The 27,057-nt window shown below is 41.7% G+C and overlaps 1 protein-coding gene across 1 annotated transcript in view; it reads right to left on the minus strand.

Moving 5' to 3' along the window:
- Nucleotides 1-26,291, minus strand: part of AUTS2 (activator of transcription and developmental regulator AUTS2) — a 1,021,658-nt gene extending 995,367 nt beyond the window's left edge. The window contains 1 exon segment of the mRNA XM_032459496.1: nt 24,883-26,291. Coding sequence (XP_032315387.1) covers nt 24,883-25,191 — 309 coding nt within the window. The 5' untranslated portion in view covers nt 25,192-26,291.
- Nucleotides 26,292-27,057: the final 766 nt, after the last annotated feature.

A 27,057-nucleotide genomic window follows, 5' to 3' on the forward strand; every position in this document is an offset into this window, starting at 1 on the left:
CAGAAGGCTGTTCTGAGAATAAACAGTTGTAAATGCCCTTTGTAATCTTTTGACAATGGTGCTACATAAGCACACATTACTGTAGGCATTATAAATTAAGTCTGTGGTTACACATGACAATACAAGAAATGCCTGAAACATCTTTCCGTTCCTCAGCATCCAATTAAATTACCATTTTCCCTAAGAAAGAATTCTCTGGTGCATTATCCCACAAAAATGACACCACCACCTAAGATGTTCAATATGTGCTAGACACTGTCTTAGCACTTAATAACTCATTTAATCCTCACAACAACCCTGTGTTACTGTTTTTCCCTTTTACAAATAAGGAAACTGAGGCAAAAGGACACAAAGCTGGTAAGTGGCAAGGCTGGGATATGAATTCAAGTGATGGGGCTCCAGAGAACCTGCTGTTAATTCACAGGACAACACGACCTCCAAGAGCAAGATTTCTCTTCATAACCACCCTCTCCCTGCTCTTAATCCACAGGATACCTTGGCCTCCAAAAGTAAATTCTCTCTTCATAACCACCACCCCTGCCCCACAGAAATGTACCTGTGCCCATTAACCTTACTGCTTTGACGTTTCAATAATGGTTACTAAAGCATCTGGTTTAACTGCTCTGCTAACCCAGAATCCTTAAGAGGACAGAGCCCCTTGCCCCCTCTGTATTTACATAACCCCAGTCCCTCTAAACATAATGCTGGTGCTCAAGAACGGGATGAATGAATTAATTAAATGAGTGTTACCACAGAGAATTAAAGGAGTTCTACTCGTTTTATACTTCTTATATTGCACTTTAATATTAACCTGCATTTAGGGGTTAATGTTTTGCTTTTGTTTTCTTTCTAAGCAAAACTAATCTTATTTTCTCTGCTCAGGCAATACATTTCATTAATTACTAATTCAACAGACCAAAGGAAAACAGGCTATTCAGCTGTCAGATCACACAAGACCTTTTTAATACTTCAGTCTTGTGGAAATTTTTTAAGCAGAATTTTTTTGTAAATCCCATTTCTGTTTTAATGACTTAAAAAAGAAACTGCCCTTACGGGGGAAAGGAGCATATAAAAGGTAATAAACATTTAATGATCCAATAATTGGTTATATCAGAGCAATCACTGTTCAGTAATTAACTTCTCTTTCTGCTTGTTCACTTGATATTTTGAGCACCTCTGATAGGCCTGGAATTATCCATATTATTTATATCATAAGCTAAAACCTTTTGGAGGAGCCCAAAACACAACAAGGTTTGCAATCACCCATGTTCATCTTGGTAACTTTCCAATGTGGCCTTTTAAAAAGCCAACTGATCAGCAAAACCAGAAGTGTCCCAAGCCCTCAGCACCAAATGGGCGCCAAAACAGCAGAAATGACACTACTGCTAAACCACGGGGGCTGTGGACATGGCAGCAAGGAGGGGTTAAAAGAAAACACAACAGAAAATTAGAGCTTAAAAGACAGCAAGAAATAATTAAATCGCACCACCAGGAAAGAATACAGTGAACAGCTGGTATATTGTTACTATGCAAAATTACAATTAAGCTCAGGTTAATGTCATTTCCAACTAATTACCCACAGTCAGTTGGAAGAGACACACTAAGAGATTTCACTTTACCTACTCCAACAGTTTTCCCTGCTTAGGTAGCCCTGCCATCCGCACAGATACAAGGCTTCTCACGTTTTCTTGAAGTCATAGCTACACAAGAGCACTCATCTCATTTCTGTCAGAGGTCCCCCTATTAGTCGTAGATGTTAGGAGTTGCTAATGTTTCAACGCCTCCCTTTGGTCACACTCTTTCTGCATGACACTTCCTTCACACTAAAGTAACATTCATAGTGTTTTCTCCAAAAGCCTTATTTCCTATGTTCCTTTCTCAGTCATTCTCCCCCTTCTCTTCCCCTCCTCCCTGTCCCAGACTCTTTTTTTAATGCCCTGTATGAAGAGGGAAGTATTCATCATTTTACACCTGGCATACAACTCATCCCCTATTATGGAGGTGCTTGAGAGCATACACATAAAGTATTATAAATAACACTTTCTAAATCAGTCATGGTTTTTATCTACATACATTCATCCTAACCAGCCCCACCCCCATCCCAAAAAAGAATGGAAACACACCAGCACCACCATGGCTAGAATTCCTGTCATTCCACTGTCCACTATGGCTATCTGCAATAATGGTAAGGATCCCTCTGGCCACTGCCTTTTGAAGGGAACTTGTAAATAAACAAACACAACAGAGCCAAGTCTCACAGAGAGTCTGTGGCTTCCATGTCTGACACCGGACACATAGAACTACTCAACACCAGAAGCACCCTTTCTCCTTAAAAAGAGGCAAGATAATTTGAAAGACCTTCCTGAATCCACTTCTGCTAAGAGTCAAAGGAAAGAGACAAAGGTCTGACAATCCAAAAGCAAGAGTCTTCTAATCTAAATCACCTAAGCTCTTCTATTATCCATACACCTTAGGCACTACCCAACTTGTCGCACCAAAGTGTGCGACATCACCCCTCCTGCTTCACACACATGCCTGAAGGCAGAGGTCAGATACTTTATCTATTACTTGCACCTCTGAGTGGACAGAATAAAAGGGAGTGAGGAGGTGAGAAAATGGGCAATAGTTACTCTGCTGCTGGAGGACAGATAACCGGAGAGTGCCATAACAGATTTTAGTTCCTTTGTGCGCACAGGAATATTTATTTAATCAGTGTACTATAACAAAATAAGCCTCTGGTGTACTTTTGTAAAGACAGGAAGCCATTCAGAGAAGGGTGATTGGAATCTCGTCACCTGCTCAGTTGATACTGGAGATAACCAAGATCGGACAGAAGATGGGGGACTGTGAGGTGGGGCGGGGATGGGGTCAGCTGTATGTCCACAGAGCCCACCATGCCTGCCATGCCTGCCAGGAAAGTACAGATGTGCTACTGTGACAGCTCTCTCCCTTGACTGAGCACAGCTCTTGTACTTGGCTTGCTCCAGGTCCCTTTACTATAAGCATCTCCTACCAAAGAAAACAAGCAAGCCTAGCCAGCTGTGTAATACAGCTAGGACTTCTCCCACTAAGGATCTAAGGATTCTTCAGAAAAAGGAAACAAGGAAAAAAAAAAAAAAACCCTTAGGAAAACTTCACTACTTTCAGCTTTAAACGCTCTGAATGGAACGAATCAGAGGAGAGATTATTCTGGGGAGGATAGAAAGGAGGGCAAAACTTTTATTTTTGTTAATGAAGAAGAAACCTTTCTTCATGTACCAAGATCAAGACTTCCAGCTACTGAGATGTTTACTAGGCTACCCTGGCAGTAATGACAAGATTCATTTGTTTACCAAAGTCATAACTGCCACAGCTGGTAATCCATCCTCATACATTTTTTAAAACTATCATGAGAATATTTCCATCAAATTAGATTTCAGAAAAGATAGAACTTAATCTTGATGTATGCTGTGAGCATTAATACAGTCACTATCAGGAACTGATTTAAGGCTGAATCAAAATATAAACAATAAAAACTCAACATCACCAAAAACTTATAAAAACAAGAATGATTAAGAAGCATCCAGTACAGAATGCTTTTTACCTTTGTACCTTATTGCACTGTTTTATCAACCTTTACTTTAATGCCTAATTTCTTGGCGTTTGAGGACAAGGGGTGGAAGAGGAAAACTAAGGAATGTAATAAAAATCAGATATTTAGGGGAAAAAATCAGGTATTTTGTGCAATGTTCTATTTCTTTACCTTGGTCCTGGTTACCTGGGTGATCCCTTTTTGAGAATTCACCACCACACTGTACACTACACTTACTTCAGGATGTGTGCTACTTCACAATACATACGGTGCATGAATGTTTATTTTCAGAAAGGGTTTAGTCCTTAGAAATTATTTTAAACTAACCATCATTACTGCCACCCCAAGAAAAGACTCAAGAATATTTTTCTAAAATAGTGATTCCAAAATCTCTGTACCAGGGCTTGCTATAAAAGAACTCCTGGGAAGCCAGTGAAAATAAAAATGTACCAGAGCCACACAGCAGGGATTAACTTTTAGTAGCTTGAGGATAGAGCCTAGGAATCTGTATGTTTAACAAGCCACCCTGGGGGTGCAGATGTGCAACCGAGTTTGGAAACCACCACACAAGGCAAGAATAAAGTGAGCTGCAACCATCTGAAACCATCAATCCAGATTCTCTTAAACCAACATGGGTGACAAAGTGTTATTATTTGGAAAAGTTTTGCAGAAGCTTTCATAACTGAAAAGCTGTTCTTAACAATTACAAAAAATACTTTGCTAAAGCTTTCATGAATATTTTTCTCACTATTACAGTATTTCCCCTAAAAGGAAGCTGGCATATTATAATCACTAAGTTACTCCTACTGGGAAGCTCATCCTGCAAATTTAAGAATAGAAACTGTGAAATCAAATCACTAGTTTGTGGCTACGTGGGATTCAGGGTCATTGGCAAAATCTAAACATGAGCTTTCTCCACTGCACAGTCTGGGAGCCTGCCCCTATTCTCACCATTATCATTACTGTGTCGTTGAGTTTTTAGATTTCCAGATGTTAATGACACAACCAAAGTCATTCAGCAAAAAAACTCAAAAACAAACTGAAGCCCAGTTTCTCACCCCAGACAAAACTCTACTACCCATTATAAGTTTCCCATTAGAGGGCTTTGAAGGGTTAAACCCAATCCACATTTCCCCTTTCAAATTTATATCCTCTACTTTTAGATAACCACATTAATCTGGGTTGCAAGCTCTACAGTAAGCTGAATTTTGCTTTTGGGCATGCAAAGGCAACTGCAATTCAAAGATAGAAAGAGTACTACCCCGGAGTCTTTTATCTGAGAGCACAATCAGGGAGCCTGCTGGATAATTTGTTTTAGAATACCAGAGCACTTGTTTTTAAACAAAGCATTAGCCAAGGAAAGAGGTTACAACAAAAGGAATCACAGGACCAAAAGAAAAAACAAACAAAAACAAAAAGCCAAACCCCAAGAATCAAGGTGGTTCTTTCCACCCTCATTTAGAGTCCTATTTGCCGGACAAGGAAATGTAGCTAAACGAGGCTTGCATTTTAGGCCTTTTCCCCCTCTCATTTAGATTTTTTTAAATTTAACCTCCAATTTAAATCTAAAAAAAGAAAAGAAAAAATTAAAAAAAAACAACACACTTGCCCTTTCAGAAATCTTCAAATCATGCAAAATCCAAGTATGAAGACGGCTCTTATATTTCCTCTAAATACTTTCCACTTTTAAGTAAACCTACCAAATACTAGAAAGATGTCCTCGGGAGTAGGTCAGATAACCCCACAGGCAAATGTTACTTTCTAAAATGCCTACCACCCTACTCCCTAGGGCAAAATCACACAGTCCTTACCTATTTTAATTTAGTTCATCCACAGGAGTGACACAAATTTATAAATTTTTAGTTCAGTTTAAAAAAATTAATGGAAGCAGTACAGTGCAGTGGGAAAAGCAGTGACCTATATATTAGGAAACTTGGGTTCCACATCACTGTCCTACCACTAAACTCACTAGGTCCTACAGTTCAGCTACCTAACATAATTTTCTAGATCTCTGTTTTCTCATCTGTAATAAGGAGACAGCCTAAGGAGTGTAACATCACCTCTGAAAACATGCACAGAAGTGAGGAGGGATTAAGAATGGGTAAAAAGCCCGATTAAAACAGTATCAGTATAAAACTCTTAAGCATTGATTTGTTCTACGGTGCAGTGGTTCAAGTCAGGCTCTGAGGTCAGAATGTATAGGGTTTGCCACTTACACACTGTGTGACCTTGGGTGTAAACTCTAGCTGTTTCCTCTCCTACAAAATAGAGATCCAAGCAGCGCCTACCTCACAGGACCAGTGTGTGAGGATTACATGAATTGATTTAAGCAATTAGAACAATACCTGGCACATAGCAAGCACTCAGTAAATTTTACTAGTTCTCATTACAATTATTGAATACATCAATACTAAGCTAGTGGTGGAGATAAAATTGATGAACAATTAAGTACCTTCATGTCCTTTCTAATCAAAGGAGAAACAAAAAGATCTCGTATCTCTACATGAGTTTTGGTGCAAAACTGGTTCACTTCCGTGAACCCTCAGAAATCTCTGCCCTATTCCAAAACCTGTTGATTTGGGCTGGTACACAAGTACTATAATCTCTATTTACCTAGACACACAGTCCCCAAGGACCCACAGATGTCTGAACCCACCAGGAAAGCCTAACCTAGGAAAGAGAAAGTGCTCTACCCTCTGAACAACAATAACAACAACAACAACAAAAAATCTCATTTCCCACCCACCCCTTCACACACTTAAGTCAAAAAGTCAGTCTACTTTAGTAATCCAAAAGCTGAAGGAAAAAAATTTATTTGCTTTACTATCATAAACAATTCTTTTTAAAGAGCTTACAGTATAAAGAGTTTTTTTACATGATAGAATTTAGTTTTCCTTCTTTAGTCAACAACCATACCTGGTGAAGATGATGATCCAGGAAGGAAATCATACCAACCACTGGTTTCTTCCTCCACATAACCCAAAAGCTGTAAAATTTCTTTTTCAGTACTTTTTTTTCACTCAAACTTGACATTTTCTTCTCACGATCTATTTTACTGACTGACTCTAAGCATCATGTCTAATGCATTCCCTCTATTTGGGGATCCAGTAGTATTCATCAGTGCCCAATCCCCTGACTGCCGTGAAGACTGTGACAGACTTAAGCTTCACTTCTGATTAAGTCTTCCCAGTGAAAGTAGCCTGATAGCCTGGCCCAGTATAGAGTCCTAGAAATAATCTTTCCTTTTCTGCTTTCCTTTCCCTCAAATTTATGAGCACACAGGTGGATTAGGGGATTCCACTTGAAGCAGAAAGAGAATTGAGTATCATTATTTCCCCAGCATCTTCTCTAAACTTGAACCTTAAGCTGTACATCTATTTCGTTCCCATCATGTTAAGTTGTTAATAAAATTCAACTGATTATAAAAGTCCCTGCAAACTTCAGCGCCCCAACACTTAAATCTCCCTTGAAGAAATACATTCGTGAAAGCATTTGTAATCAAAATCTTCAGAAGCATATGTATGACTGAAACAGTATGTTGTACACTAGAAATTGACACATTATAAACTGCCTATATTTCAATTTTAAAAAACTTAACTATTAAAAAAATCCTCAGAACCTAAAAACTTAATTTAAGCAAAATGAGGGAAAACCACTTTGCCTAATGGGTCCCCTAGAACTTTCACAGCCCCATCACACCTTTTTCTCTGTTAGACATACCAAACAGTATGACATCAAAATGAATGGAAGAGTGGGCAGGAGGGGAGTGAGTACCCCAAGGAACTAAGGCCCACAGCAGAAAATCAGGCCCTGCGTAATTAAGAATTGACAGTACAGGCGGAGGGTATAGCTCAAGTGGTAGAACACACGCTTAGCATGCATGTGGTCCCGGGTTCAATCCCGAGTACCTCCTCTAAGAATAAACAAAGAAGCAAACAAATAAACCAGATTACCTCCTCCAACAAAGAAAATTAAAAAAAAAAAAAGAATTGACAGTACTTCTGAAGGATGTCACCATCTCAGATGTATCCAGAGAGAACTGGCCAGTCTGGTGGTCACGCACATCTTACCCTGCATCTTACTGATAAAGCTGTGAGTCAGGCCAAAAAAGTCCTCAACTATCATCCAACAGCTCAGAGCCTTCCTCTAAAGGTCTGTGCAACTCCAGCTTTTCAAGATGAAACCCTATGTCCTCACTGACTTCTATGGTAATTTTGTAACAACTTTCAGCTCATCCCAAACATTTCCAACAGAAGCTCCCAACACCTCTGAATTTCTCAGTCTTTCTAAACCTTTCTGAATTTCTATTGCCTCCTTCCTAATCTCTAAAATGCTTTTTAACAAATACATAAATGTTATCTCAAGTTTTTCTCAGTTATGGAGGGAGAGTAGCGTCCCGGGACATTACTCTTCAAAATCTTAGAGAGCAGACCACATTAAAGTTTGACAGAGAAAATGAAAAATTAAGCTTAGGAGTACAGCTCTCCAAATACATGGGTTGGTACTGGACATCTGAGAAAACCCACTGAAGAAAAACTGACACATCCTCCTTCAGAAGAGGCTCTGTACCGTGACTGCACAACCCAGTCCCATGGGGTGCTTTTAAAAGTTCTGCTGATAGGGTGGGAGCTCCCTCCACCCTAGCATGGATATGGTGACTTTTTTAAAGTTCCCCAGGGGATTCTAATGTGCAGCTAGGTTTGAGAATCCCCTGCTCTAAGGCTTACAGTTGTCTTGCTTCCTCCTCAGACAATACACACTGAAAATAGCCCAGTATTAAGAAACGTATGGTCAAGGGCTGAGGTTTGTTAAAGCGGGTGGGGGGTGTTGGTTACATTATGCTTTACACCATTCCATATTTATATAACATTGTATAGCCCTATATACACATATACACATATTTTTTATACCAGTGTGTTTTAAAGCAAGCTGTGGTCCTCAAAAAGCCCAACTAGTAAAAAGCTGATTTTACATTCCAAGGAGTTTTGGCACTGATGGTGTCTGGGGCTTTTACTCCACTGGGGAGAAAAAAAATCAAGACCAATCCTTTTGGGTTTGCTGACTTGAAAACACCAGTCTGAATTCTGTAATATACTTCACAGTACAGGTCTTGAAAAGTGTTCCCGTTAAATACAGTTCAGAAAGACCAAAAGGTATCTGCTTAACCAACAATCCACCTAAAATCAGAAGAGTTGCCAGGACTAAGACAGACTGGCTGTGAAATCCTTCATATAATCAAACATTTGCAGACACCAAAGTGTGTTGTGACAAGACAGCATTACACCTACGGCTCAGCTCTAGAACCATCTTATTAAAATGGGGTAGGGAGAGCATATTCCAACGAGAAAATTAATCCAGAGACAAACCCACCTCTCTCCTCTTCATCAGGGGGGCAGTACAGGCCCTGAAATTAGACAGTCTGGGCTCAAATTCTGGCTCTACAACTTTCTAGCGACATGACCATTTAACTTCTCTGAACCTCAGTTTCATCATCTCTAAAATGACGATAATAATGTTACCTACTTTACAGGGTTGTTGTGAGGGCTGAATATGATAATGCTCTGGGTTCAGTGACGATCAAATGCAGTGAGCCTTCGGTAAGTGTTAGCCGTCATTATCGCTGTTGTTGCTGTAGTTATTAGAATTATTACCAAAACAGTGGTTGATTCTGGCACTGAAGGACAGAGCTAGTTCAAATTTGTAGTGACTGAGTACTGGAATTCTGTATATTCTTGAAGCATGTCTTTTGGGAGAACCATATCCACATAAACAGGAGAGGAGAAACAAATCTTCTGGTCTCAAAAAAGATACTCCATAGCTCCTAAGGCCTGGAATGTTGGCAGCAAGGTAAAATGGGAGGCTCCCATAAAGGAATATGACAGAGTTTCAGATCTGGTTTTGCTCTAACACCAGGTGGATGATTTGGGGAAAGTTCAAAGACTTCATCAGTTGGGAAATGAAGGCTTTGGACAGTTGTTCTCAGCTGTTTTTAAACTTCTCAAATCACTTGGGTTTAAAAGTCAAAGTTCCTGGAGTCCCTCTCCCCCATTTCTGCCCCTTTCCTCCTCATTCACTCCTTTTTAGCCATCATCACCTCCTACAGTTACTCACATATCAAGTCACTCCTCCCTCAAAGCCTTCACCCTTGCTCTCCCCTCCCCTTGAATGTTCTGCCCCTGGCTATCCTCCTTGCTTGCTCCCTCACTTCCTTCACGTTTCTGCTCAAATATCACTTTCTCAAAGAGGCCTCACCTAAACCACTTCTATAAAACTGCAAATCTGCATCAACATAACAGATTCTAATTCACTATCATATCCTTAACCTACTTTTAAAAACCCTGTCTCTACTCAACACATTATGTTTCTGTTTATGACTTACATCATGGCCCTGCCCCTGCTGGAATATAAACCCCATTAGAGCAGATATCTAATTCTCTTATTCACTATAGCATCCCTTATGCCTAGAACAGTGCCTGCCTGGCACACAGAAGCAACTAATAATTATTTCTTGACTGAAAGATTAAACAGAAGAAGAATTCAGATACCTTTTTCTCCCCAAAGAGAATCTTACCCTTAATATATAAAACAGGTTAAGGTGGAGTTCTGGTGAATGAGGTCAGGGCCTCCCTTCTCAGCATCCCCTGAGGTGCCTCAAAACCACCCTCCAAATGATCTCTAAAGTCACTTACTGCTCAGAAAGTTTCCAAGTTCATGTTATTTCTGCTAGACTCCAAAGAGAAACATTCAATTTGATAAATGACTTTCCACTCTGTGATTTCACTTATTATTCACTGGCAGCTACACAAAGTACCCTGAAAATTCAAAGCATACCATGTCTTAGAACTGGTGAATCCCTAAAATATCTACAACCAAACAATAGGCATGTCCAGATGGCCAAACACACACACACACACGCACACACACAGGGTAGAGGGGTTGTGGGAAGCAGAGATCTCTTTCCATGTCTTTTTACATGGTCCCTGGGCCTCTAAGATTTACCAATGAATCCCTAGGCTGCAAAATTCTCACTGCTTCTAAGGTGGTAAGTGGACCCACATGGAGACAGATGTTATACACTGGAGAACATAAATTCGGGCAACATGGCACCCACCTGGCGACTTCCTGATTCCATGACTTAGTCTCTTTTTACATCTAAATGACCTCCTGTCTCAGCCTGCTTTAGACTTACATTCAGGAAAACACACATAGAGGGAGTATCATATCTTAGAGAAGAACTGTGCACAAGGCATGAACAGTTGGGAGAAAAACCCCAGAAAAGCCAGCTAACTACAATATTGTGATGAGATCTTATGCACAGCTGAAGACTTTCTCAAAATTACAAGAAAGATATGAAATATACTCAGCAAACAAGTAAACAGGACTTTGCAAATCTCTATCATCCAGCCTAGCAGTGCTGAACTAAGCAAGAGTTATTGACTGAAAGTGTGGTGACCCATCCTCTAACACTGTAATCTAATCTTTAAAGACAATTTAATGCCTTTGCATATCCATATGTTTTCTAATGATTCCATTGCTGTCAGCATGCTACAGGAATGCTTCTTGGAAGATGGAAGTAATAACAAAGCACATCATTGGGAAGGCAATTATATGCAGCACTAACCATTTTACAATGGCCATATGGGCTGTATTTCAACAATGTAATTTCTAAATCAGCCTGAGCATACATATTTTTCAGTGTCCTTAATCCCAGGTACACCATACTAAATGAAGTAAGAGTACAGGTGAAATATGGGCAGCTGATATAAAAATCTACAGGAATGCTAAGGTGATATTTATCTGTAAACAGTAAACAGAGGTTACCCACTGCCCTGAAGTGAAACTGACACCCATCACTAACAGCCCTAATTGAAAACATCACAATTAATAACCCTATTGTGAGCCCACCCAAGAGGCAAGGAACAGCACAAGGAAAAGTTTAAAACACACAGTTCTTACCTAGTGCTTACAATCTGGGACAGGCCCTAGAGTAACACAGTTCTATAGTAATACAGAACTCATAATGCACAATTGTATGTAATTCAGGTATAAAAGATCGCTTTCAAAACTCTGGACTTAAAAGATGTGGTTCCTATTACACCAGATTTTTATAGTTATAGTTAAATTTCAAAGGACACACTTTGATTTGGGTCTCCCCTACAATCATAAACTCAGTTAAAAACTGAAATATACTGTATTTCCAGTTTGGATGTGCAAAAAGATAACTGTGCTCACTGACATACTTGGAGAGAGAAGGACAAGACTGCAGGTCTCAGAGTATGATAGTTCCAAGAAACTGCCCCTTCTCTTTACAAAGAGACTTTTCAGAGAAGAGTTTACTTTGACTGATCTTCACATTCACCCAAAATCTTTCGAAATTTCAGGATGCAGTGAGGGTACTGCGTGTGTGCATGTGTCTGTTATACTGCTCCTTGAGGGGTAGTCATCAGTCAGGTCTGAATCCTGAAATTTTAAGGATGAACTGTGTGGAGGCCCAGCTTGGCCCAGAGGAGGTGAGAAGGGGGCTACTTAAGAATGTACAGTACTCTAATTACAGTTGAGATTTACTTAAGAAGCAAATCTAACAGTCCCATTCATTAGCATACCCTTTGTAGCATAAACAAACCTCTACAGGGTGGAGTGGGGAATGGGAGAGGACAATTTGCAAATGTGCTTAGAATAATGAAAGGAAATAATGACAGAGGAAATAATGCACTATTCGTCACCTTCAAGATAAAGTATCAAGAAAAGCAAGCAACTAATTAGTATTTTCTTTCACCAGAAAGAATTGAGTACCTATTAGTTTAAAAAAAATAGTAATAAGGTCTCTTTTACTGTGAAGTAGCTTGCCACAAGAAATACCACCTCCTAGAATAGTTTAAAACCAGACAAAATACTTAGAAATCTATAGTAGAAAATAAGCTTATACACACAGTGACCTGTTGAAAAGGTGCCAGTCCCTTCTCCAAATTTATACTTCCGTTCCAGGGGGTTGTTGTAAGAAATCAGTGAGGTAAGTTTTGTGAAAGGATTTAGTTCAGGGAAGGGCACACAGTTACTCTCAATATTAGGAGCCTGAGCCCTTGCCTGTGACAAAGGCTAATCTACCTGAGCAATATGACCTGGAAAAAGGTTAGATTTTAATACAGGGAAAAACAGTGAAAGGACAGAGAGAGAAAGGAAAAAAAAAATTAAACCAACAACAAATATGCCACAGATGTACTGTATGAGTGGCAGCCACCCACGGTAAGCTCCAGCTCTTAAAAAGAAAATAAAGAACTTCCCAAAAGATGGTGAGGTACTCTCCCCTCCCTAAATCCTATTATTGTGGCTAGAAAATCCTTTGTAACCAAGACAGTTTTCAGCAGCAACAAGGAACAAATAAATGTGGTCTACCAGAGACCCATTTGAGACTCTCTCACAAAATGAATCTGTATTAAGAGTGGAAAGGGATGAGGAGAGCAAGCTTTCAGGTCAGGCAGAAACCGCTGCATTTCCTGCCTCTCCTGTACTGACCTTGGGCACATTATTGACTGTACCTCCCTGAGCTTGTGTCTTCAACTGTAAAACAGGAATATCATTCATTTTTTTCACTGTGTAGTTCTAATGAAACAATGAATGCAAAATTCCAAACACAATGCCTGGCAAAGAGTAAGTACTCAGTAAATAGTAGCCTCCTTTTCTAAAATGTCCTTTCACAGAAATTTTGTGGAAATATGTCAACTCTAAATAAGCATCGACTGAGCACCCACTATGCATGGATTACTGAGTGAAGGAAGCAACAATTTGAGAGCCTCAAATACCCAAAGAAGGAAGGATATATGCGAGGAGAGTAGAGAGGCTAAAGTAAGAATATCAGGAAATAAAACAATACATTAGAAATATAGAAAGATAACTCTGGCTCTCTCTTTTCCAAGGTTTCAGTCACACTCCCAAGTGACACACAATAAGCCATGACAGAGCATATAACAGACCACGAAAAAAATAATAGCACTTGAACTTCACACCAGATCCCAAATAAAGCAGAGTAGTCTGTGTCATGGTCAACACTTCAGAACCTCCCTCAGGTTGTCCCTAAGATCTCAATCCATGGAAAATCATTTCAAAAAGGTGAAACACTCTGAAAGCTAAGAAATAAAGCATTGCTCTGACCTAATCCATATCCCAACATTAAGATTATCAATAAATGTATTATTATTACTATTATTAGTATTATTATCTGTGATTCTGGAAACAGAATTGCTGCAGATAAAATTAATTCTCGGTTAAAATATAGATAAAGGATGGATTTACTAGATAGGTCTGAAGTCTGAATGATCCAAAATACTTAATTTTTACAAGGGAGTTAGAAGTGTTGTAGATATGCTGAGTTAAACACAGAGTTTGATACTTTCAGATATTATATGAAACTACTTTTAAACACAGGAAATATCTCTGGAATCATATTATATATTCAATATTTTAAAACAGTTATCTTCCTTCAACTGAAGGTGACCTGAAACAAGCTGGGCCATTTCTACGTTAGATTAATAAAACTAACTTTAAAATAACACAACTGTCTAATGCAGCAGGTTTCAACACTCAGGTGTGAAATCACACCTCCCAGCACACAGGCTGAATTACCCCCCAGCCTCTCACCTGTAATTATCATTTGCTCCCTCCCAGGTGGCTCTCAGCCACCATGTATCTTCCAAGGCTCACAGCTGGAAGTACAAACTCTTTCTGGGGCTTCATAAGCTATGAGGGTGAGAGGGAGGACAAAAATAAAAACTTCATGCTGGCTTAGACAACTTCTCAAAGTATCTATTTTCAAGACTTATGCTGTATTTCAAGAGCATAAGAGCAACTTGACAACATTAAAACACCCTTATGTCACCACAGATAACAGTAAGTATTTTTCAAATAAAAAGAGTAAATTTACTTCACAGTTCCTGTAGAGGCCAGTTTCTTCCATTAAGACCAATTCCAAAAATTTAGCAAAAGATCTTTCATCAGTTTAGAGGGCATAATTAGATGTTTTGATTAAAGCATTTTCCTTCCCTGGTTAACAAGATATAACAGATGTCACTGACTTCTCTAATAACAATACAGCCCTGCATTTGGCACCTTTACAATTTTAAAACTGAAGTGTCATACAAAAAAAATTATAGCTAGGGTGTCTCCGTACAATCATGACTCAGAAGTGGTTATGACATGTCTGGACTCCCCAATGGAACAGATATGGAAATCATATTCCATATTCATAGCCGCAAGCCCTCCTTAGCAAGCACTTGAAAACCAACCTCTGAAATCTGAACGATGCGGGCTTATTCAAATCACCACCAATTATTCCTAGAATCACCAAGCAAGTGAGGTATAAAACCTGAAGAGAAAATGCAAATCTTAAGTCACTTTCTTCCAGGAGCACAGGGAAGACATGCACAACAGTGTCTCAGGACAAGAAATGCCCATCTAAAGAGATCCACTCTACTAAAATCCCAGCTTCCCTGCAGAGAGGAGGAGTATCATACTCGATTTAAAAAAAAAAAAAAAGCCTCATATTTTTCACAGTAAGATTCCCCTGGTGCATTTGATCCAATTTACAAAAATTTGATTTACACCAATTTTGTCAACATATCAGTCCAGTGTGTAACCAGAGATATGCTTGTATTTTAAATGGGAGGCAGCCTCTCTGACTGAAGTTCAACTCAAACATCCTGGTTTAACAACTCCATTAATGACATCAAGCACAGATCTAAAGATTACTCAGCCCCTCTGTCAGTTGCATGCGTTATTTATAGGACAGTGTATCAATCATGTCTTCCCCTTATTATTTCCTACTTTCTGGTCCTAAGCTATTTGGTCTGCCAAATTAATACATTCCTTTGATGCTGCAAATTTAAACAATGCTTGATAAAAGATTAATAAAATAGCTGGGTTCTCTGCAACCACATACACACCCAGGGAAATTCATCAATGTCTTTTTATTTGCATATTTGGCTGACTGCCCCTTGCAGCAAATATGTAAGGCACAGTGCTCAGGTATCCTGGTTTATGGTTTGCATTTAATTCAGGGTGTCAATCTGCTTCTGTTTTAATTACATCCATCTTGATATGTTATTACAATCTCATGAAAACTTCTTTTCATTATATGAATGGCTATAAATATACACACATGACAAACAGTTGTTATAAATTTTCTGGTTCAGCAATAAACAGGCAAGATGCCTTAGCCAACACGTCAAGTGGATTTAGTATTTTCAGTCTTTCTTCTTCAGAAGAAAAGCATAATGTAGAAGAAAAGTATGGTATGGGAGAAAAGTATGAGTCTTCAACTCAACCATACTCCAAAGTTCACTTGTTTCAAATGTTTTGCTACCAGTGTTGGTAAGTTGTTCTGAGTCTCTCTGAATTGCCAGGAAAAATTCTATCAAAAACAAAAGTTAAAATTTCAAGTGGGGCCACATTAAGATCACCTTATATCCAAATAATTATCTTATATTTCCATTGGACATTCAAGGATAAGAAACCCTCATTATCAACACACTAATATTTATTTCTTTTTTTATATCCCCATTACCAAGGTGAGGGGGTGTCAAAAACACCTAATGGACTTGGAAGAGAAAGGCCAATGATTTACTGGGGGAAAGCAGAATGCCTTTAGGTTTTTGATAGTAATAATCAGAACATTTCTTGGGAAAACATGAGAAGCTTTACAATCATGGGTGATCATTCTCATTTGTAGTATTATTTTTGTTTAGAAAAAATTCCAGTGTTCCCAGTACTTGGGAATACAAGTACTAAGGAGAAGCAGTCTCCTAGTTTCATTGGATAACAGTGAGAGCCTCTAACTCCCAGTGTGATCTTAAGCAGGACAATTAACCCCTCTGGGCTGTGTTTTCATTTGCAAAATGAGAGGTAGAACGACAGCATTTCTAAAGACAACATCTGTGCCTCTAATGCCACTCCCGGCTTAGAAAGCACATCAGTCAACAATGGCTAGAGTGAAATAAATCAACAGACTGCTCTGAGAAAGTTGAGGTCCTAACTTTAGGCTAATACCTCTAAAGAGGTAGCTCTGTCCATTAATCTCAAAACTGTAATTTTCACAGATAATCAAACTAATCAGCCTAACAAATGAGGAAGGAGCAAATTTTGCAATATGTAGCAATGCACAATACCAAATGCTTGTTTCTCTTCTTGCCCCAATGAAAAGTATAATTTCACCCGAACTATATAAAATCATTTCTTAGAACAGCAAAATCCAGGACCTTCACTATTTTTGCTAAAGAGCATGTACAGAGAGAATGGGTGGAACACTGGGATTTCTAGTATTTGGCTGGAAAACAAGTGATAATCTAATGTTCAACTATTGTTCTATCTACATCTTCATTCTCTTAGGGTTTTTCCCCCCTAGTTTTTAACTATGTAAAACTTTTCACTAAACCACCTCTAGCCAGTAAGCATAATTGAACAGAGACCCTAGCAAACAACCTCCCTAAAAAAATCTACTTCAGCATAACTACCAAATCACTGCAATACTCTCTTAATTCCTCTTTTCAAGCTCTAAAATATCCCTGCCATCAGAAACTCTGCAGAAATCTAAAATGAGGGTAGTAGATTGGTGTTGTGCTGGGGGGTGGGGCGGTGTAGTTGTGGAGACAAGGGAAACGACTTCCCTGACATCCCTCAGGAATCATCACACCTTGACCCTGGCTTTGACTTAAACCCCGTCCCAGATTCAGTCTAAACGTATCAGATTTCACCCATATAACCAAGAGTCACAGTTTATCTTCACAGCCTGTGCTTCTGTATCCAGCCCAGGTCATTTCAAAATGCTTCAGTTAATAGCAATCACACAGACCTGCAATTTGAAGACTTTCTACCAAAAATGAATCCCAACCTGCATTTGCCATTTTCCTTTACTTAAAACTGCAGCTTCTCCCTTCTCCTCTTGTGACTCCATTTTACTGCACTTAGGTTTTCCAGGGCTCAGAGGCACCAGTACCACAAGGTACAGTAGCAAGCCATAATGACAAAATATAAAAATATTTGTATGCAGTTGGTCATTTGCAGTATTTGTTCAGGCAAACTCTAACCAGAGTTCAGATATGAATGAGAAATCAGAATGATGAGCTGATAACAGCCCAGAAAAATGAGGCAAGCAATTTACCCTCAACAGTGCTAACTTTGGAGTCCCTCAAACAGACTGACAATGTTCAAATAGTGAAGTTTTGGGATTTTAAAGTTTCTACATTTCATTCAGAACTTCCTAAGTCCATTACCTTTTATTAACCGCATTCATAATTTTGATAGCTCTACCTCAGTAAAGGAAGAGAGGAGGAATGAAAGGAGGGAAGGAGGGAAGGAGGGAGGCAGACAGATGGGGGAATCTACTGGATCCTAGGATGATACTGACTTATGTACTAGTATATGAAATAAACACCGATAAAGATGACAGCAATACAAATGATTTCAGGCTGTAAGTGCCCTTGGAAAGGATGGGATCAGAGACTGTACTTGCCTAGTCTCTTCCTAAACAAGCAAAGGAAACCACACCCCACCCCACAGTTACTAACAGCCTAAAAGGGACCTATCTTTGTGACCTTACAAAGGTATGTACTAACTGCATACCCCCTACCCTGCAGGCATATTAGAAGAAATGAAGGAAGAACACAGTTCAGATTTGTAAGAAGAAACATAAATTTAGGGTCTCACCAGCCTTAAATTCTGTCCCATTTCTAGAAAAAAAAACTGCATTCATCTATTCACAGAACAGGTACAGATTATATAAGAAAAACTGTTCTGACCCAGCTAAATGTCCCTAAATTGGTTTTGATTCTCTCCTGTCTTGGGTTTCACCAAATTCCCATTCTGACCTACCAAACTTCAATTATTTGAGAGCTTTTAAATCTGACTTTTCTTTTTCCCCAGAACTTTCTCAAATGAATAGCTGCTATCCCATCACCAAGTTCGTTTTCCTGTATCAAAAAAATATTGGATTTAATCCTAACCCTGAAAAGAGTGTTGCTTCTTGAGGGAAAAAAATAGCATGAAGCACTTTTACAAAGTTAGTCTACATTTAGTGTATTACTGTATTACAGCACAGGGGTAAAATAAAATAAAATGTAAAAATACAAACCCACCGTACACCCACTGCACGCACACACCCCCTCCATCAAGAATTGCTACAAACCTTCTCTCCAAAGGCTTCCAGATCTTACATCCAGTAGAACCTAAATTTTCTTTAACAGCTGGTCACAAACTATTATTTTTTCAGCTTGGGGACCTTATTTCTAATCCTAACATTCTCTCAAACTAAACAATCACCATTTATTTTTGATAGCATATAGAAGTGTTGTATAGAAGAGTCTCAGAATCTCTTTATCATCTTCAATGTTCCTTGAATGATGTTAAATGCTCTTTTTTAACCCTTTTTCAATGGTGAAAGCTAGAGGAAAACACTCTCAGAAAGGATCCAAAGCTAATCACTAATTTTGTGATTCATCTTTTAAATTTACTGATTCATTTATACCCTGCCTACTTCCAAAAAAAGATCTGAAATAGTTCATCTCAACAGCTAACACAAGGCACATGGAATCACCATCCCACAATCTTCCACCTCATCTCACGTAAATACTCCTGAAGTGATGCTCTGCCTTGTAAAGTGAAATGCTGAAATTCAGTAAGTACAGTAAAATATTTGAATTAATAACCAAGCACTGTATTCACAGTCCTCCTTTCCTGCACACTTTCTCACCACTTAGGAACATCTCAGATCCTAAAGTTATGTACACCATCAGAAGTGAAATGCTGGAACTGACCCATTTGCTCCTTAGTCCTATCATCCCAAACTTCCCAAGACAGAAAGTGAAAAATGCAACAAAAACATAGCTCCACAGCTTTCCTTGGCTGTGTAACAGCAGAAAAAGGATTCCAACCTTCCTTGAAGGGCTGACACCAGGCAGGAAAAGGGAGAAGTGGACTAATCATCATTTACATCTCACACTCCCCTTACCACTCCCACTTCAGCAGCAGCCTCCATTCTGACTTCAAACTTCTGTCTGGTTTTCCAAATTGTCTATCATCAGCCCACTCACCCTAGACTCAGAGAATATCAAGTTATGAGATCTGGAAGAGACCTTTGAGATCTGTTCCAGCATTTCCCATACTGGATTATGGACTATGAATTACAATGCCAAGAATGAAAGTGTCCTGTGGTCCAATAAGTTGGGAAATAAGGCATATCATGTCTTCTCTGATAATTCAAAACTCATGTACACATAATATAAGACTCGTAATTCTAGCCGAACAAGTCACTCATTTAATTTTGTCTAGCCTATCAAGTTCCCAAACTATCTGAGAATAGATCACTTTTTTTTTTTTTTTTTTTGCTCTGGAACACAATCTATGACCATTCAGAGAACTATGTTCCCTTCCAGCGTGGGTACCTTGTCTCTAAAACTACTCTAAACCTCTCAACTAGTGGAAAAAGAAAATGATGCTTTTAAGAAGTGTCCTCCCAAATCACTTAACTAGTTAGGACAGTCAAGCCTTGAATGTGGGTCTCCACTGGTCTCCTGACTCTCTAACAAGCAAGCAGTCTTTACTTACACAATTTTGTTTTCATTTCTGCCAGCCCTTGTCCCTAACCCTAATCACTCATCTTGCTTCTGTGCCTTCTTCACCAATCTCTCTTCTTAGAATGCTTTCCCCAACCCCCATTCACTCCAAATCACGTCAACTTTCCAGGCCCCATATTCTCCAGGAAGCCTTCTCAAACACTTCAGACCTATCTCACTATCCCTTTCCTGAAAGCCTATTACACACAGTTGGTATTAGGCATTCGAGTGACTATTTCAAAATTATTTTATAGGTGCTAGACTTAAATTATCAACTAAACCACACACTCCTTCAAGATGCTATATGTATTTTAGGTTTCTTTGTACTTTTTTTAGTGTCTTGTACATATCAAACACTCCATAAATATTTGCTGACTGATACAAGGAACATGATTATCATTTTTTAAACAACTGAGTAAGTGAGATTTGACCATAGTAAGTTATTAGAGCCTACTAACCTGGTATGTTGTAAGGGCATCAAATTCTGTGCAGCCTATTTACATTAGCAACCTGTGGGTAAGTCCTGAAACAGAGCTGGGAAATGAAGACCACATGAAAGTCTTGGTTTGATCTTCCACCTACCAGAAATTAGTCTTCTTCAATTTCACAAACCTGCAAAGCTCCAACTGGCCTCTGATCTGCTAATTCACAATTTCATCTTTGCTTTCCTCAGTCAATTGTACAAAATGAGACTTCCCTAAGAATACAGTATACAACAGTGGAGTGAGGGAGAAAATAATGGATTTGCAAAGTCAAATTTTCAGCCACAGTGCTCGCGTGGCTTCCTAATCAAGACTACACAGAATGAAATGCAAATAACAACAGAAAAGCAGTATTATCTGGCACATTAGGGTACACTGAAAGTACTACAACCCCAACATTCCCATTTATACTTTGTTTGCTGGAAATGACTTTTTAGTAAGGAATGGTATCTGAGGCATGAGGCATATCATGACATCGCTCTCACTCAGAGACTATCCAAACAAATAATACCATATCCAAGTGGTAATTCTGCTTCTCAAATGTATAATGAAAAGAACACCATGTTCAACTTTAGCCTCCTCACTTACCCTCTTATCCTCTATCATGAGACTCTTCACAATTGCATACTTGAACTTCAGGGCACAATTACTCAAAACAAGTGTCCCTGCAGAATATGAAACTACCTCAGCCAGTTTCACTGCCTGTGAAGTGTGGGACTCTCAAACTATGTCCAAAGCTTTCATCATTTTAAGAATCCAACAATAGTGAAAAATAATCCACATAAAAATGCAGCTTCTCATGAGGCAAGCTTTTTACTCTTCTTCCAGTATTTCGAGTAAAACCACGGTTAGTCTGAAACAATTTATATCACCACATCTCACTATGAACTAAGAGCCTCTTTTTTAAAAGGGAAGTCAAAATCAGCTACTCAAAACAAAATCATGGAGTCAAATGGTGTGTCCATTAACACCCAAAGTACACTTCACCACAGTTTGCTAGCTACTGCTCTGAAACTGCATAAGCTTAAAGCCTAACTGTGTAAGCCAATATTTCTGATTTCTTATAACATCATACTAGCAAGCAAACTTGATATATGGTGACAACGAATTTCATTTCTAAACACTAGACACAAAAACAGAGTATGTATTTAGGGTAACTCTTAGCATCTATAATAATTCTTAACATTTACAAGCACTCCTGTAACATACATTTCTGTCTAAGTTCATACTTTAGTTGCCTGTTTTCTAATAAGCCCTCACACTTCTTAGTGATAGTTCAGTAAATCTTCCAAACTGAGTACAGTGCGACACCAGAGGTTTTATTTTAATGATCACTACACACATATGTTTGACCATCCAGCATGGACACAAATGTGATAAGCAGCAAACAAATCTATCCTGTCCCACAGAACCAGAAACACATGATGACTTTTACTCCCCACTGTGTGTTTTTAACCTGAAAAGTTTATTTACAGCTTTCCTACAAAAATTGGGATTCCTAAGTGTGAACACTGACAGGCTGTTTGATGATATTAGGGAACTGTTGTTAATTTACCTAGATGTGATACAGTACTATGTGATTTAGGTGCCTCCCCACCTTTTTTGAGTTATTACCACCTAGAAATACATACAAATTTCTCATATCACATCTGGGAGAGGAGAATGAGTAAATGGGATATAGATGAGACTTGATGAGTTGGAAGGTTTTGAACCTGGGTGATGGGTATATTAGGGTTTGTTATATACTGTTCTCCGTACTTTTTGTGTATGTTTGTATTTTCCTTCAAAGTTTTAAAGAAAGTTTTAAAAAAGTTAGACCTTCATGCCCACACAAAGTTGTGCAAATGGTATTCAGGTATGAAGGTAGTGTAATGTTCAGCAAACCAAAGTAATCTGGGTTTTGAATCTAGAAAAGTAGCAGAAAAATAATCACAGCAAGGAAAGGAATGGTATTAATGGTACACTTTGAACTTGGTCTTCTTTAAAATTGTAAGTTTTTTTACATCCAAAAGAAACTACAATGGGCACATTTTCTCTCAAAAGCCAAATGGATAGATATATACGTCACAAGACTAGCCAAATACTTATTAAAAGTAAAACAATAAAAAAACAACTGCATATGATCTATTCATCTCTACTTGCCTTTCAAAAATTCTCATGGGAATCTGCGGGCCCCTCTTGCTTACTTACTCAAAGGGGCCACAAAGCAGCCCAGAATAACCATGCAGTTAGCAGAACCACGTGTAAGCAGCTCTTACAAATACTGTCCTAAACCAACCCCTGATAGCAATGGTAAACCAAATTCTAGGCAGCACTTTCTAATTCACGTATTAGGATACATGCTGCCATTTCAAATGCTATTTTAAAGCAAGAGAGACAGAGAGAAAGAGGTCACATTGTGCAGTACTCTCCTACCCTGGCAAAGTTGAAGCCACAGTTAGAATTATCCTAATAAGTGGTGAGCCTCAACACTCAGAAAAATTGTGTACGATCCATTTTAGCCAATAAAGCACCAGTTCTAGAACCAAAAGATAACTGATTCAATCACTAACATCAAAATCTATGGCCACCAATACCACCACCACCACGACCACCACTCTCCCTTCCTCCCCAATCACTGGCCAACATCCACCACCATCACCACCAGCAACCCAACCAAAAGCAGTTCAAACAGAAAAGAACAATGCTTACAGGAAGGCTTCCTTTTTAAAAATATTTAAATTTGACACCCAAACACACACACACAGACACACACACACACACAGAGCAATCTAAACCTGTATAGTTACTGCATGTGAGATTTAAGCTGTCGTTAACAAAGCGTGTTCTTAAGCATTGCAAACAATACCACAATAACAACAAAAACCAAAGGGAAAGAGAAAAGTTTCTTTCAGGAACCTCAAACCATCACATCAGGTGCAGGAGAGGCTAGAAACCAACTCCTATCTTGGTTTTGTGCTTAAGAAAGCAGACCAACTCCGCAGAATCTCAAAGCGCTCTGTGTGTGTGGTGAGTTGGGGGTGGGGAGAGGAAGGTGGGGGAGGTAAAAAGGGGGTTTCATTTATAGAAGCCAGTGACTGATGCCAGCACCAAATCAGATCCGTCCAGGTAAAGAGAGTCCCCCCCCCCCGACCCCTAGACAATCTCCCCCGCTACCTCCCCACCATCACCACCCCAAGGAGCCGGTTAGCTGGCAAGAAAATGTGCATTTGGAAATCAACGCTGCAGGTGCCCAAGGAATAAAGAAAGACACACATAGATATACACACACACAAAGCCAATCAGAAAGAAAAAGAAAACACAAAAAAAAAAAGAAAAGGAGAGGGACAATTGGGTGACAAGCCCTTCAGATACCAGCAAGGATTTTATTCTTTCCTCACACCAGTCCTCCTTGGTGTACCTTTTTCCATCTTTTAACTGAATTGCTCATGTACACACACATGTGCATGTGTATATGTATAGATAATATTACAATTAACCCTTTCTGTAGTAGACCCCAGTACGGAATACAGAAAGATATTCCATCCTTTCCTCTCTTCTCTCCCCTCCTCCCTCCTTTCTCCCAACCGAGAGAAAACGCCCCCTTCCCCAGCTTCACCAAAAAAAAAAAAAAAAAAAAAAAAAAAAAAAACCAAAAAACAAAAAACGGAAAAAGAAAAGAAAAGAAGAGAAAAAAAAAAAAAAAAAGACAGGGGAGGGGGGCAAAGAACCACAAAACCCCATCAGTCTCCGGTCCCGAGGACACCCAGGAAAGGTCTATACTATACAGAAACACACACCACGGACATATGGCTCTGTAGAAAGCACACAGAGAACCGTCCACAGGCGCCCCAAACCCAGCAAAAGAGACTTCCACCAGCCAAGAAGCCATGATTGGGGAGGGAGAGGAGGAAGGAGTAGGGGCAGAGCTCTCCGTGGAGGGGGGCGCATTGTTATGATGCCTGAACCCCTTTCTTTCTGCCCATCTGCTGTGGAGGGGGTACTGGGAGGGGGCGCAGGGGGGAAGCCGAGCGAGAACGAGGAAACCAAGAGACCAGGCACGGCTTGGCGATTCCCTCCTGCCGCCTGTCTGCCCGCGCCCCCAACTACCCCCCAACAATAAGACCTCAGCCTAGACAGACATACAGCCAGACCGACCAGAGCGCGGCGGGGGAGGCAGCAGAGCCAGGCGCAGCCGAGGTGGGGGGGTCGTGCCTATAAAGGGAAACCGGGGGGAGGGGGTCCCCCTTACCTCCAGCGCTTCAAAAGTGACAAAGCTGGTCATGGCAAATCCATCAATGATGTCCTCTTCGGCCGAGGTGGACTCTCTCCGCTTCCTCCGCGGGGGTCTGGGCCGGGACGGGGCGGAGGACGGGGACTTCCCATTGTCTTCCTTGTCGGAGCCCGACGAGGAGGCGAGCGAGGGCGCCCGGGTCCGGCCGGCCCCGCCGCCGCCGGCCGCGCCGGCCCCCAGCCCGCCCCGGGAGCGCCTCTCCCGGTCTCGCTGCGACCGCGACCGCCGCTTTTTGCGGAGTCCATGGCCCCGCGTCGGGCCATCCATGGCTCTGCCGCGCCGGGGTCTCCCCGCTCGCTGCCTGCCCGCCACAGGCTCCGGCCGCGGCCGCACAAAAAAATTGACACCAACCCCTCCCTCCCCCTTCTCGGCTTCCCTCCGCCCCGAGGAGGGCGCGGGGGAGACGGCGGCCGAAAGAAGGGAGAGAGGGGAAGAAAGAGAGGAGAAAGAAAAGGGGGAAGGGGCGGAGAGAGGGAGGAGGGACGGGAGCGAGGGCGAGAGGCAGGGAGCCCAAGTGCGGGGCTGCCCACAGCACCGAGGGTCGGAGATTCCTGTGAGCAGCGCCGAGCAAAGTAATGGCTGAACACACAGGTCTCCTTTAGAGGAAAAAAAAAAAAATAACTCACCAAGCAGGCAATAAATCAGAATAGCGGAATGCTTTGATCAAGAGACTGGGAGGCTCCGGGGAGCCCTCCCCGCGGCCATTCTCCGCCGCGCCCCCCGCCCCCCGAAAACGCCTGGTACCCCCGACTCCAAATCGGGTCCGAAAAGGTCGCGCGAAAGTGGGGGCAAGTGAACTTCACCCGCCCCTCACGCAGGAAAACACCCCCGCCGCCTCTCACACACGCCTCAGAGAAAACTCACTCCCAGGCTCCAAAAATTTTAAGAAATGCTTCCAGGGGAGGCCACGGCTTCCGAGCGACCTGAGAGGGACGAGACCCCCCAGAGAGGGAAGCATAATAATGAAATAATTAAGAAGGGAGAGGGCGAAACTGGAAGAGGTGGAAAAGAAGGGAGGTGGAGGAAGGGAAGGAGGATGCTGGAGCAGTTGTGGGGTTTGCTTTTCGGCTCGGAGGGGGGAGGAGAGGGAGATGAAAGAAGAGAAGCAGCAGCCCCTGACGCTGCCACCCACCCACCCCTCCTCAAAAAAATATTTTTTTCCAGTCCCAGAGAAGAGGTCACCCTTCCTCAAAAAAGGGAGGGGGCGAGTCAGTCGACGAGGAAAGCAGAAAGAAATCTCCAGTGAGAGAGACACCGGTGTGCCGCCGCCGCCGCCTCTTCTCTTCGCCCAGCCTGAGTGAGAAGCGCGGCTAGGAAGCGCCAAGAACGCCGCTCTCGCCGCCGCCGCTAACGCTGCCGCCGCCGCCGCCGCGAGAGCCCCAAGCCGGAGGGTGCACGGCGTGTCCCCGGGCGGCTGCAGCGGGAGCCCGGGCACGGCCCCATCCTCCGCCCGCCCGCCCGCCTCGCTCAGCTCCCGCTCCTCCCCCTCCGCGGCCGGCCCACCGCCGCCGCCCGCCTCAGCCCAGCCCCGCGCCCGCCCGCGCGCGCCGCGCGCACGCGCACCGCCCTACCCGCGCCTCTCTCTGCGCGCGCTCCCGCCCCCGCGGCCCCGGCCAGCTGGATCACGTGGCCTGCCGGGCTCCCTCCTCCCCCGCCCCCTCCCCAGTTGTAGAGTGTGTAGAAAGCAAAAGGCTGGGGGCTGGCCGCGCTCGCGAGCCTAGGGCATGCGCGCTGGGGCGGCCGGGCCTGCGCACTGGGGGCGGAGGGGAGCCAGGAGTAGGGAGCGAGGGGGGGCGGGGGCGTGGTGGGGGCCGCCCGCGTGGGGTCGGCTGTGGCCCGCCAGAGTTGGCGCGTGAGGGTGTGGAAGCCGCGGAATGATTCCGCCAGTCATACCCGGGATGCGGTCGGAGCGCCGTCCGTCTGCTCCGCGCGACCCGCTCCGCGTCCCCCGCACCCTCCTCAGGACACTTGTCCTTGGCCCCCCCCTACCCCAGGTCCGCTGAAGCTGCCCGGGCCGCCTTCTCCTGAGGCCCCCAGGATATTTTCCCTGGACAACCTACGCAGCGAGGAAAGGAGGGGTTTCAGAGAAGGGTTATAAGGGAGGCTTCCCGGGAGTGGGGGCGCGACCTCAGG

The sequence above is a fragment of the Camelus ferus genome, chromosome 18 (genome assembly GCF_009834535.1).
Source record: "Camelus ferus isolate YT-003-E chromosome 18, BCGSAC_Cfer_1.0, whole genome shotgun sequence".
NCBI lineage: Eukaryota > Metazoa > Chordata > Mammalia > Artiodactyla > Camelidae > Camelus > Camelus ferus.